The 11,961-nt window shown below is 43.3% G+C and overlaps 1 protein-coding gene across 3 annotated transcripts; it reads left to right on the forward strand.

Moving 5' to 3' along the window:
• The first annotated feature begins 16 nt into the window (after positions 1–16).
• Positions 17–7,695, forward strand: LOC116314243. 3 transcript variants are annotated; one of them, XR_004199011.2, is made up of 7 exons: positions 17–423; positions 1,480–3,365; positions 3,834–3,927; positions 4,005–4,054; positions 4,837–4,905; positions 5,181–5,303; positions 5,397–7,695. XR_004199011.2 is itself a non-coding variant. In XM_031732207.2 (6 exons), the coding sequence occupies exons 2-5, from the start codon at positions 1,482–1,484 to the stop codon at positions 4,876–4,878; spliced, it is 2,070 nt and encodes a 689-aa protein (XP_031588067.1). In that variant the 5' UTR covers positions 17–423; positions 1,480–1,481; the 3' UTR covers positions 4,879–4,905; positions 5,181–7,695. The 3 variants fall into 3 exon arrangements, 2 of the variants coding, with proteins under 2 accessions (XP_031588067.1, XP_039466552.1); XM_031732207.2 differs by having other exon boundaries at positions 5,181–7,695; XM_039610618.1 differs by lacking the exon at positions 17–423 and having other exon boundaries at positions 1,364–3,365; positions 5,181–7,695.
• The last annotated feature ends 4,266 nt before the right edge of the window (positions 7,696–11,961 follow it).

The raw sequence follows: 11,961 nt of genomic DNA on the forward strand, positions 1-11,961 counted from the left end.
CAAACAGATGTTGACGGTTTCCTGAAGCTCTTATTTTGAAGACGCCGCCTTCTCTTCCGCTGTATTTCGCGGTGGCTTGACTAAGGAGGGAAGAGGCGTCCATGATGACAACTTTAAAATACCGATGGTAGCAGCAGGTCGGGGTTTACCTGGTGGATTTCACCTCCACGGAAATGTTCACGGGTCATCGTCGCGTCAAGTATCGGCTGCGTTTCGGAGCAGCGTAGCGGGCCGACGTCGGCTTGCTGTCCGGCTAGCATGAGCTGGGGCTGGCGTCGCTGCTGTTTACATCCCGTCCGGGCCATGGGCCTGGAGAGCTGCGTTAGCTAACCGCGCTACTCGCGCTGCTCCGGGGAAGGTGTCACCCTAAAGTCCGCAGTGTCAGGATCGGGGAGGTCCGCCCCAACCGCCGACACCTCAGGGGTAAGATCCCCAGCTGTTTGACAACAGCAAAACATATGTAACAGGCAGATTTTAGGAGGCATCTGAGCGAACGGGCCTACCTGTTAGAGGAAAAGCTGACACAACTTATCGATTAATTAGTTGGGGCTTATTCTCATCCACCAGTCACTCAAGTCATATTCTTAATCATCAGATATAAATTATTGTGATATTAACATTTTTTCCTGTGTATTATTTAAAAGTAGCTTATATTTTACTGCTTGTCCGGCTAAATAAATAAAATAATAGTAAGCTACATCTACAGCTTGATCGAAATTTGATTAGAAAGGACGATACTGTGAAACTAAATCCTTTATCGTCTTATATTTCTTGGATAGGAGCTTGTTTTCATGTCACGATTATCACGGGTAAAAAAAAAAAATGAACAAAATGCAAATTTAAGAAAAAAAGGAATGATACTTCATGTCTAACTTCATTGATTGCGTGGCTTTTGGGGGGAAATGATTCAAAAATTCAAAACACAAATGCATCAAGCTCAGTCTGTAATCAGTCATAGCTGTACAAAGGCAAAAAGAAGAATAGTGTAATTGCATGATGGATTACAGTGTCACTGTGGACCAATCATTATTGTTGATAATCCAGGAGACTGACATCAGAAATTTTAAAAAATAAAATAATTTTTCATCGATTTATCGTAATGTGTTCATGCCGTAAAGGTCTATGCATATCTGCGTTTGTATATTTTCTGATACATTTTTAGGTTGTTATTCTACAATTTTTTTGAGTTTTAATTTATTATACCATTTACCTGTAAGCTCATATTAACAATAAACAGGTCATGTGACCCTAACTGATTGTTTTTGTCTGTTCCATAAATATTCTTTAAGTTGCGTGCACGGCTTTAAATGTTAACATATTTGTTACCCAGTAACAACAGCTCATAAAGTTTCAGTTGCTCTGGTTTTCTGGTGACTGTTTTCAGTTTTCAGTGTGTGTTTTGGGTTGTTGTTGTTTTTTTTAATCACTGGGAGGCTGTGCTAACTGGATCACAAGGTTTCACTCGTCTGTGTGTTGCAGTGATGGATGTGTCCTCCCAGGATCCTCCTCTCATGGCGATGGACCTGTCAAAGAGCTACAACCCGCTGACCCGCAGCCACGCCGAAGCCATGGACCTGGCCAAGAAGCCCGAGTGGTACCACAGACGCCCAGTGAGCACAGATCTCCCCTCCTCGTACAGATCCAGAGCCTCTTCCTCCTCCTACAGCTCACTCTCCACACAGCCAGGAGCACCCGTGCGCTGCAGGGACATGGAGGACGGCCCAGAGTCTTTGGGGGGCTACATGAACTCGACGCTTGGTCCAGGGCTGGATCTGTACCACGACGGAGTCCACGGCGGGCTGTGGCACCGGGGTTTCTATGGACCCGAGCAGAGCGGCGGCCCCGTTCCTGAAAGCAGCGGCGGAGAGGAGAGTGACAGCGGCTCTGATGTCATCTTCCTCGTGTCCTCTGCGAAGGAGCCGCTCCTATGCGGTTCTTTCATGCAGGAAGGTGTGACACACATGGTGGAGCCCCTGTCCCCCGCTGCATCCTCGCTCGACGAAGAGCGAGGGTGCTACCACCTACCTCAGCCTCTGAGCTCACCCAGCCCTGACAGCTCGTACTCGGAAGATTCCTCGGACAGCTCGGTGGACATTCCTGTACATCACACCCGGCCCGTCGTCCTCCTGTCAGACCTCGGTGCCGTTTACGGCAACACCGCTGAATCTGCGGTCGACATTTCCAGTGATGACAGCGACGTTGTTGAAGTTTCTGTCACTGATCAGAAGAAGAAAAATAAATGCTACCAAAAGACTCCTCCTCCTCAGAGTGAGAGCGAAAAAGTGCCGCAAAGCGAAGTCCGCCGCAGCGCTAGGATACGAAAGCCGGCCTCGGAAATACCACCGCTCACCTGTAACGTATCTCGCCATAGCTTGAGCAGGCGAGTCAAACACGACGCTGTGGGTATATACAACGAGAGCTGCGACTCTGATGACGTGATGGACTACGTCTTGAGGGTGTCTAGCTCAGACGAGTTGGCGGTGAAGTCGCCACAAAGAGCAAGAAGCCACTCAGAGGAGTCTGACGCAGATGTTGGGACAGACAGGAAGTCCCCGCAGATTGAGACGCAGCATCAGCATCAGCGCGAAGCTTCAAATGCAAAAACCGTCAATCACAAACGAAAGAAGCCGCTTGCGGTTCCTAAAACAAAGAAGTTAAGAAGAACAAAACAGAGCCGTAGGATCCCGCCACCATCGTCGTCACCACACCCGAATGCTTCAGCCTGTAGGAGTGCGGTGGCAAACAAAAAAACTGTCGCAAGGTGGCGGAGGAAATGCCACCGTCAGACTGGGCCTTCGTCTCTGTTTTCTCCGAGAGAGCCTGAGATCAAGCTCAAATATGTGAACACTAAAGAGGACAAAAAGGAGAAGAAATCGGACGGTTTCTCCCCGTTTGTTCACCTGGAGCGGCGAGCGTGCACCGTGGTCAACTACCGGGAGGAGGAGGCAACTGTTCGGAGCAGCGGAGGAGGCCGGCGGGCTGCTTGCAAGTCTCTGTCTGGGTTCGTCCCCAACACTTCCTGTTTTCAGCCGGGTCGGCTCAGCTCAGACAGCCGGTGCGAGTCATCGCTGTTCTGCTGCCTGTGCGGCCACACCGCCAACATCATGGGCCTTGGGGACCTTCACGGCCCCTACTATCCCAGCGTGGATGCCCAGAAGGAGGAGCTAAATGGACTCTCTAAAAGCCGAGGGGTAAATCCCTCAGACGACAGCAGAGCTGCTGATGGCAACGCCTCTCCAAAGGTGCCTCTTCACCTGGATGAGTGCTGGATCCACGAGGACTGCGGCATCTGGTCTGCCGGCGTCTTCCTTATCCGAGGAAAGCTGTACGGGTTGGAGGAGGCAGCGCGGCTCGCACAGGAAACGGTGAGTTAGAGCTAGAGCTGGGATGAATGCTGTAGAACACAGAGGTGTCGCTCTGAGAACATATGATCCTTATCACACCAGTTTCTTTTTTTAATCTATTGAACGTCCCAAGGATGGTCGTGTTTCTTATGAACATTCAGTTTCACATTATGAGGTCAGTGTATGAGCAAGTAGCCCCTTAAAGCCCAAACACTGAGGTAGAGACATTTTTTTTTTTTCTGCTCATGGCTCTGTGTGATGTCATAAAGAGTGGATATCCCTCATGGGGTCATCCCCGACACACAGCCAATCAGAAGAAAGCTGGCTTAAAGTGGGGAGGAGATGAGATGTCTGTTTCAGACAGAGGATGAACTGAGAGCCAGCACTGACAAATATGCATTATTCTGAACTGTTAATCATGCAAAGCTACTCTATTAGAGAGCCAGAATAAATATATAAATATTTTTTTTCTTTTTTGTTTTTTTTTAGATTTGTTCCACCTGCCAGCAAACAGGCGCAATAATGGGCTGTTTCCAGAAGGGCTGCCCCAGGAATTATCACTACAGATGTGCCATCCAGTCGGGTACGAGTTCAGCGCTTCGGTGACGCTCAGTACTGACTTTCCTTTGGTTATTTCATGTCCTGCTTTTGTTTTTCCAGGCTGTGTCCTCAATGAGGAGAACTTCTCAATGAGATGTCCAGAGCACAAGGTAAAAACATAGCAATGAGGTGGAGTGTGAGGAGCTGCTTGGCCTGCAGGGGTCACTGTTGCAGCTTTTTGCAGATGTTTAAAGGCGTGTGTGAAAGTAGAGGGACGTTTCCACATGCTACACACAGCGAGGCCAAAGAAGCAGTTTAACTAGATATTAAAACATTTTAATCTGTTTTTTTTTTTTTTTAAAGAGATGAATTAAAATCAAAAGTGCATGTCCAGTGTCTTTTCCTTAAATGTGTTATTAAATGGTTCAGTTAATAAAGAGGTCGTACTTTGATTCATTTAAACGGCTGTCTCTCTAGTGGATTTCTTCCCAAACTCCATCGTCTTGTAACTGCAGCTGGCGGCAGAAGACTTTGTTCTGCCCCACCTGCTTCATGAGGCCCTCGAGCCTGCAGAAGATCTACAGAGCAGAACAAGCACTGCCGATGCCAGCTGCAGTCTGAGGCGCTGGAGTTTGAGTCTAAGTGTGTCAGTCGCAGCAGCCACATCTGGAATTTTAGCCTCAACTGAGTTAGAAAGCAAAGTCCACCTGCTGTAGGATGAAACCAGAGGTCAAAACTGGACCCTGGGGACTGGCTCGCTGTTGGAGCCTCAAGTGGACGTTAGAGGAACTGCAGCTTTTGACTCCATCAGCATTAGCCTCGTAGCTGATGCTGTCTAAAAGCTCAGCACGAGTTAAACATTTGCTCTTCTGTTTGTTTTTCTGAGCTGTTTTTGTGAATGTCCTGTTCTTGACATTTTATTTGCAGCTGATGTTTGTTTGTCTCCCAACAGAACAAACTGTTCATAAGTGCAACCAGACAGCAGAAGAGGTGACACAGAGGACACGTGAGGGCACTGGAGGTGTGTACTGTTGATCTTTACTTTTATTTTAAACCAGGACATGAAACTTTGGTTTAAGAGTCCTTTTTTGTAGGTGTGTGGGCTGGATGTGATGCAGCAGTGCTAATACTGTTTATTAATGCATTTTAAATTGATAAATGGAATCTGGGGACTTTGAAAAGCTTATTTAGGACCTTAAGTTGTGTCACGTATCCAAATAAGGTGAATTCAGAGCGTTAAAAAGGACAAAAATTGTGTCCTGGCCTGACGTCGTCCTCCTGTGTTTGTGTCCTCAGATCTCCTCAGGGTGTGACGGGAGCTGCCTGACTTCACCTCAGCTGTTAATCTTTCTTTTTCCCCTTGTTTTGCAAACACTAATTAAAGTACGTGTGTGCTCGAGCAGAAGAACAAACCTTCTGGTAAGGTTTCACCCATCACGGCAGAGAGATGGAAGCAGGCGGCCACTTTGGGTTTATTTTCAGTAAGAAGTGTCTTTGGTTCTTTTTCTGTAGGTCTTTAACGGGCACTTACCCCAACTGGACTGAGCTGAGATGGTTTGTGTTTATTTATTCCTCCTCTTGGAGATCCACACTTGGACTAGCCACAAAGATAGTTTATAATTTGAACATTACGTTAGAGTTTAAATAAGCTTTATTGATGTATGGTATAGAGTATAATATCTTTATATGAGGCCACTTTTTTCTACTGTTTTTGTACTACTTTTCTATTCCTGTTCAGTCATAACATAATTTATTTTCCTCCAGTTGCATGCACGGCTGTTTGCTATGATGCACTTTATAGTCTAATTTTACTAGTTATTACTCAGCTGTTATTTATGTCCGTCTGTTCTTCCCTTTTCTACTTAAATTATTTAAATTTAATATGAAGCTGCACTAAGCTGAGATTCACAGTTAGAAACGAGGGCGTCCTGTCCTCGCTGATGGAGATAACAAGCTGCACATTCACCAGAGTCAAGCACATTTCATTCAGCGGTGTCAGGAGTTTGTTTTTCTCCAAATAAAGGAAAAGGTTCAACCGATTAAAAAGATGTTTATCAGTGTTTATGTCACATTATAGAAGGATTTAAAAAAATAAATAATAATATAAATAAAGGAAAGTTAAAGGGTCAGTTCAACCAAATCACACATTTATTTAGAGTTTTGAAAATCAGGTGACGGGAAAATGCTGAACTAAGCTATAAATATAAAGCTTCTGGGATACGTGATAGGATATTAGGACCACTGAAGAGGGGAGGGGATTAAATGGCATAGCTGAGGGGGTTGATTTTACTTTTTAATGCTGGGAGTTTTACAAAAGGCAAAACCCTTGCAATTGAGAAAACACCCTATTAATACATTTATTTTAAAAAATCTACAATATTTATGGTAGTAAAGGAAAATTTACATCCCAAACATGAGTTTCATCAGAAATGCAGATGGCAGATTTATGTAAATTTTGCCAGTCAAAAACTTGACAAATTTATATAAAAAAGGCACATTTACAATTTCCTTTAATCTAGGGATGTCATCATATCTCATTGTAATGTATATTTGGGAAGAAATTTACATTTAAATTCTTAAAGTTTGTATTTTTTTCTGACTTAAGTCTAAAAGAATTTCCCACCACTTTTATTGCTTCCTTGCCAGCCCCCTGTCATCAACTTTCAAAAGTCTTTTTTTTTTAAGGTCTACTTTTTTCAATTGTCAATTCATTAGCACCACCTGCTGGCAATAGTAGTCATACAACTTAATTTTTTTAAATTAAGTTATCAAATTTGTTTAGTTATTAACTCAGTCACACTCAGCTCTGTTTGGATCAGCTGGTTCTTGTTTGTAGCTTTCCAAACACGTGTTGCCAGCAGGGACGTTGCAGAGTGCCCTCTGGTGGACAAACTATGCAACATCAACACTCATAACAAGGGTGGGCTGTGTTCTTTCCATTTCTTCTTTACTTTTAAAAATGATCATTTGTCAGCCTACTGGTGATTCAGTCGGGCTATGTAGCCCAGTAAACGGCAGTTAGTCAGTGCTGACTTACTTCTTTCAATTTCCTGATATTTAAGGCTAAGTGATAAACGAAAGTGTTTTGTGTCTTAAGCATAAGAAACTTGACCTTTAAAAATTGGTTTGAATAGTTTTGTCAGTCCTGGTGATTTTAATTTTGACCAGAACGTCTTTGAGCACAAGAATATTTTTACATTTCAGGAAAAATATTTGGAAATATTTATAGCACCACTAGCTAACTCTATACCACCGATGCTGGTGCTGAGCCCAGAAAAAAAACAGTTCAGTGGTTTGTATAATGATGAATTTGGAAAGCTAAAGGGCAATTACAGTTTATTTCAGCCATTGTATTCAGCCTTTGCAATACAATGAAAGCTATATTAAACAGCAATGAAAATAAAAAGAATTAAAATATACAACAAATTTTTAAAATCTAAGAGAAAAGGTTGGAATTTCCAAAACAGGCAGCCTGAGGAGGTTTTGGTGCATATAAAAATTGCGCATGGGTCCAAAAAAGTCAAAAACCTGATTTAAGTTTTGCCAAGGTCTATGCATTGTCCTCAATAATGAGAATAATAATAAATAATATTAAAATTATTAATAATAAGTTGTGATTTGTGTGAATTGACCCTTTAGCAGTGCTGGAGTGGCCTAGTGCAGCTTTGACTGTCCGTCTGTGTTTGTTGTTACTGGACTGAAATGTTTAAAAAGCTTTTAAGGAAACGGTCTGTTTGGTTTCATGCCTGCACTTCCTCTTAATTAATTACTAAATCGTTAAAGTTATATAATAAAAGTCTGTTAAACTGAAGCCTCGTCTTTGTTTTGAACTGGAAATGCATGAATGATTTTCAGCTTCACCAAGTTTAATAATGTCATTTGTGCCGAAATTTCATTCCTGCTCCTGCAGGAGCAAAATGGTTCATGCTGCAGGGCAGGTAGTGAGTTTGGCAAATTACCATCTGAAGAGCTTTATTCTCAGACTTTAAGTCATTCGGCTGATAAACAACTGAAAACATTTAGCTGCTGGTATCTGAAGTTTAATGATCAGAAACTCTTATCCAAATCAGACAAACTTTCTTTAATAGAAGAGGATCCTAGGAGATTATTTCACTCCAAGTCTTAAAAAGTATTTGTAACCAATAAGTAAGATGCGAGTTTAATTTCAGTAATGTTAACTTCTTTATTGTAACATCTTTCTTTTTCTTTGTGGGCATCAGTGTGAAGGCAGGACTACAGTTTTTACACAGTCTAAAGCGCTGATCAGTGGCTCTGCTGCTACCTGTCCATGTGTCTGATTGGTCAGATGCTGCTGGTGCGGTTGCTTTCATGTGAACAGACTCTTGTCAAGATAATAACCACCTTTCTATGACTGCTTAGCCTGACTCCAGATGTTAAAGTGACGCCAGATAACCAAATCCAAAAGTTGAGCTTGCATCGTAAGGCTGGGTCAAATCTGGTGGTCTCTGTTTGTGGTTTCTTAGCATGGCTGCTATTCTCAGAAGTCCCATTGTCATCACTAGTTAACTTGCGATGGGCTTGATTTTCATTTTCGGGAAGAAGATGAACTCAAACGGAATCAAATCTGGCTTCAAAGCTGCTCAAACCGACTCAATTATAGCTGAAGACGCGGCTCTCATCACCAGAGAGGATCCTCCACATGAAAGCCATGTCAGCTTCTTCAGTTTCAACCAAATGTTGATGTTTACCATTGACAGCTTTCTGAACAGGTCTTCCAGGGAATGATCTAAAAATGTCCAGTAAGCCCTGAGAAGGTGACCCTGAAGGTGAGCCGGGCCAAACTTAAATCAGGTAAGGCTTTGATTTTTATAGACCTGCACTGATCGTCTCAGTTGTTGTTCCTTGGTGGTAGAGGACATGTGGGCCGCGAGCTGCTGCATCGCTTATGTTCAACAGTTTATATCTGAAGCTCCGTTTGACTCATTTCGATAGAAATAGCCTTCGTGTCACAGAGATGGCGTCTATATTTGGGAGTTTTTTACACCTCTGCTTCGTCACATCATCATCATCGGGCTGCTGTTCTCACCTGCTCAAAAAGCCTGGCAGTCGGAGACGGTGGCGGCGGTAGTGGCATAGCGATGGCGTTATTTTTGCATGTGCAGCTGTGCTGTTTCAGGCCATTTGAATATGAGAAAATGGAAGTTTTCAGCATTTAATCAGAAGAGACTGTTAGTATGACAGATCCAGGTGCGTAAACTCCATCTCCTTCAAATGGTCTGAGAAATCCGAACGTTGAACTTCAGTTGGACTGTTTGGATGTTCCAGTGAAAGAAATGGTAACCAGACCTTTAGTGACAGCTGTGATCATCACATGAGCATTTCTTTTGCATTTTCATTGGTTCATTTTGATCTTTCGATGATTTACTTGTTTAACTTTTCCATATTAAGTTCCTTCCAACAAAAGGACAAGGTCAGAGTCAGAAAAGTCAAAAATGGGTAAGAATTTTTTTAAACCCCAATGCTTTGTTGGGTTTAAACAATTTTTAATGTAAAAATGTCATTTTAAACCAAATTATAAAGACACAGCAGCCTGACATTTGCCTCTTTACACTTCAAACTATCTTTTACTCCTCCTCCTCCTCCTCTTCAGTCCGTCTTTTCACTTCCTGCCTCAGGACAAGCCACGCTTTGCTCGAGCTGATCTCTTGTTTTATGGCTGAGCACAGCCCTCCTCTCCGTCTCTGCAGCTCAGCACAAACTGCTGCTGACACCGAGACGAACCAAACACGTGAACGACGCTCGGAGCAACGCTCTGTTACGTAATGTAGGAGCACAGCAGAACATAGAGGCAACAAAAGCCCATAAAGCTTTACTTTTTTTTAAAATGAGCATTAAGAGAGACATTTAAATCAAATCCTTTTTTTTGGTGGTTGATGAAGGTGGTGCCTTGATTTCATCTACAATTCCAAACGCTGGGTCTGGGACAAATTTTCCAAATACTGTATGCTACAAAAACTCTGCTCACATTTTTCCTCAACTATTCCTGAGGAGTGTGTGTAACATCTCTGCATCCTGTGTTGGAAATCAAATCAAACTATCCTCTATGCTTTACTTCCTGAGCTACAATTGGTTTGTGAATAAAGAGCTTGAGGTTCTAGCAAGAGCCCAGCTTGGGCTTCATCTTCCCAAACAGCAGACACTATGTCCATAGCCGATATCATGATCGCAATTAGGGCTTGGTACCAAGTCTTGGGTGGGGGATGATCTCTCCCCGCTAACCTGTTGTGGCTCCCCCTTGCCGGTAGCATGTGTGCTGTACCTCGTCAATCCGTGAAAGCAGTCCCTTCTTCCAAATGTTGGAACACTGAGCTACTAGTTGTTTCACCATCAATGGTCCCTCATCCTGTTCAGTAGCATTCCACCAATTGCCCACCAATTCTTTCTTGTTCCAGTAGTAGCCCAGGGTTACAGTACAACCTTATAATTATCTCAGTAGGCTCAGTTAGCATGGGGGGGGGGGGGGTGTTCTAGCCCAGCACCCTTACGGGATACAGATGTCCCAGCTGGGAATCAAACTTGCGACTCCCGCTTCAAAGGCGTGTAGTCTTACCACTACGCTAAACCAGCTGCTATATATACACCATTTAAATATTTCGACATGTGAAATGCTCAGTGGCATTATTTCGAGTGCTTGCTTTCTTGATTTGAAACCTTTGTTTGGTGTTGAACAGATGAAGCTGTTTGACAGGTTCGTGAGGTTTTTTGCTGTAAAAGGTTTTGTGTTCAGATATGAGAAAAGGATGGATTCTATAAATGTGTCTTGGCAGATATGAGAAACTGTAATAAAATCTTTGTTTTCTGAGCTTTTACAAAGGGCCTGAGGTCCAAACTACAAAGGCAGATTAAAGGAAGCGGCGTAACCCTCGTGACCTTCAGTCCTCGGGTATTTTTCTTTTTGTGTCTTGATAAAACTAAACAAGCAAACGCCTCCCTGGCGTTGCTGAATATGTAAACACGCCGGTGGGAGAAACTGAGATCAGTAAGTGCAGGCCTCTGCTGTAATTACTATGCTGCACATGCCTAATGATTTGCTTTCCAGCTCAGCTTCCCTTCTCCTTTGTATTCAGACAGATTGTTTTATCGGACTGGCATCAGAAAGGCTCGCTTCACCCTGCTCGTTCTCATCAGCCTGTAAAATGCTTCGGTTTAAATGTCCTGCTCAGCTGCTTTAGGTTTATAGCCTCTGTAGGTTTTTGTAGCTCTGTGGTTGATGTATGGATAACATTGTATCAGAGGTAGGAGGGTTATGTAATTTTTTTCTTCAGCCAGGTTTTGAAGGCAGTCACTGCTCATTACAGCCAAGCCTCAAACATGCCTCAGCGCTTTTACAGCTTCGCAGGGCGTTATGAGTTAATTGGGGCATAATTATGTGACCGACTTATAGCAAAGCTTGATCTAAGGCTTAAAAATAAAACTGTAGCGTGCTTTCAACCACTGAAGCAGGAATACGTGTGCTGATACAGCCACAGTTTGATCAAATGACATGACAGTTTGCAGTTGTTCCCTGCTTCAAAGCCGAGCAGAGAAAAATCCAGCGCCAACTCTGATTGACCGTTTTCATTTTTAATGATCAGAGAGGAGAGAGTATGAGCTGGAATCACTGCACAAGGTTTCATCCACTGACTAAAACACCACAGACATCACATTAAAACACAGAAAGACTTCCTGCTGTCATTGGTAAATCAGACCTGACATTTTATAGTCCGAAAGTTTGGGATTAAACCCTCAATGGTGGAGAGAAAAGGGACATGTACTAGACACTCGTGGTGAAGAGGTGAACTGGTTGACCGGTTGGTCGGTGTTCCTACCTTACCCAGATTACATGACAACAGGTTAAGGTCAAGGTCACTGATAGAAATAGCCAAAAGGACTTTGTTCTGTGGGGCAGCTGGGCTTTGATTAATTTACGTAAATCAATGTGATGCACTCATCCTGCATTGTGTTGTAGCCAACTGTTGGTCACCAGTGATTGCATAAGTGTGGTCTCGGATTGCAACTTTAGTGCTAGTTGGAGTTCAGCCATCTGTAAACACCTCAGAGTAGAGCCTTCTTTTTC

The sequence above is a fragment of the Oreochromis aureus genome, linkage group 4 (genome assembly GCF_013358895.1).
Source record: "Oreochromis aureus strain Israel breed Guangdong linkage group 4, ZZ_aureus, whole genome shotgun sequence".
In the NCBI taxonomy this organism is placed as follows: Eukaryota; Metazoa; Chordata; class Actinopteri; order Cichliformes; family Cichlidae; genus Oreochromis; species Oreochromis aureus.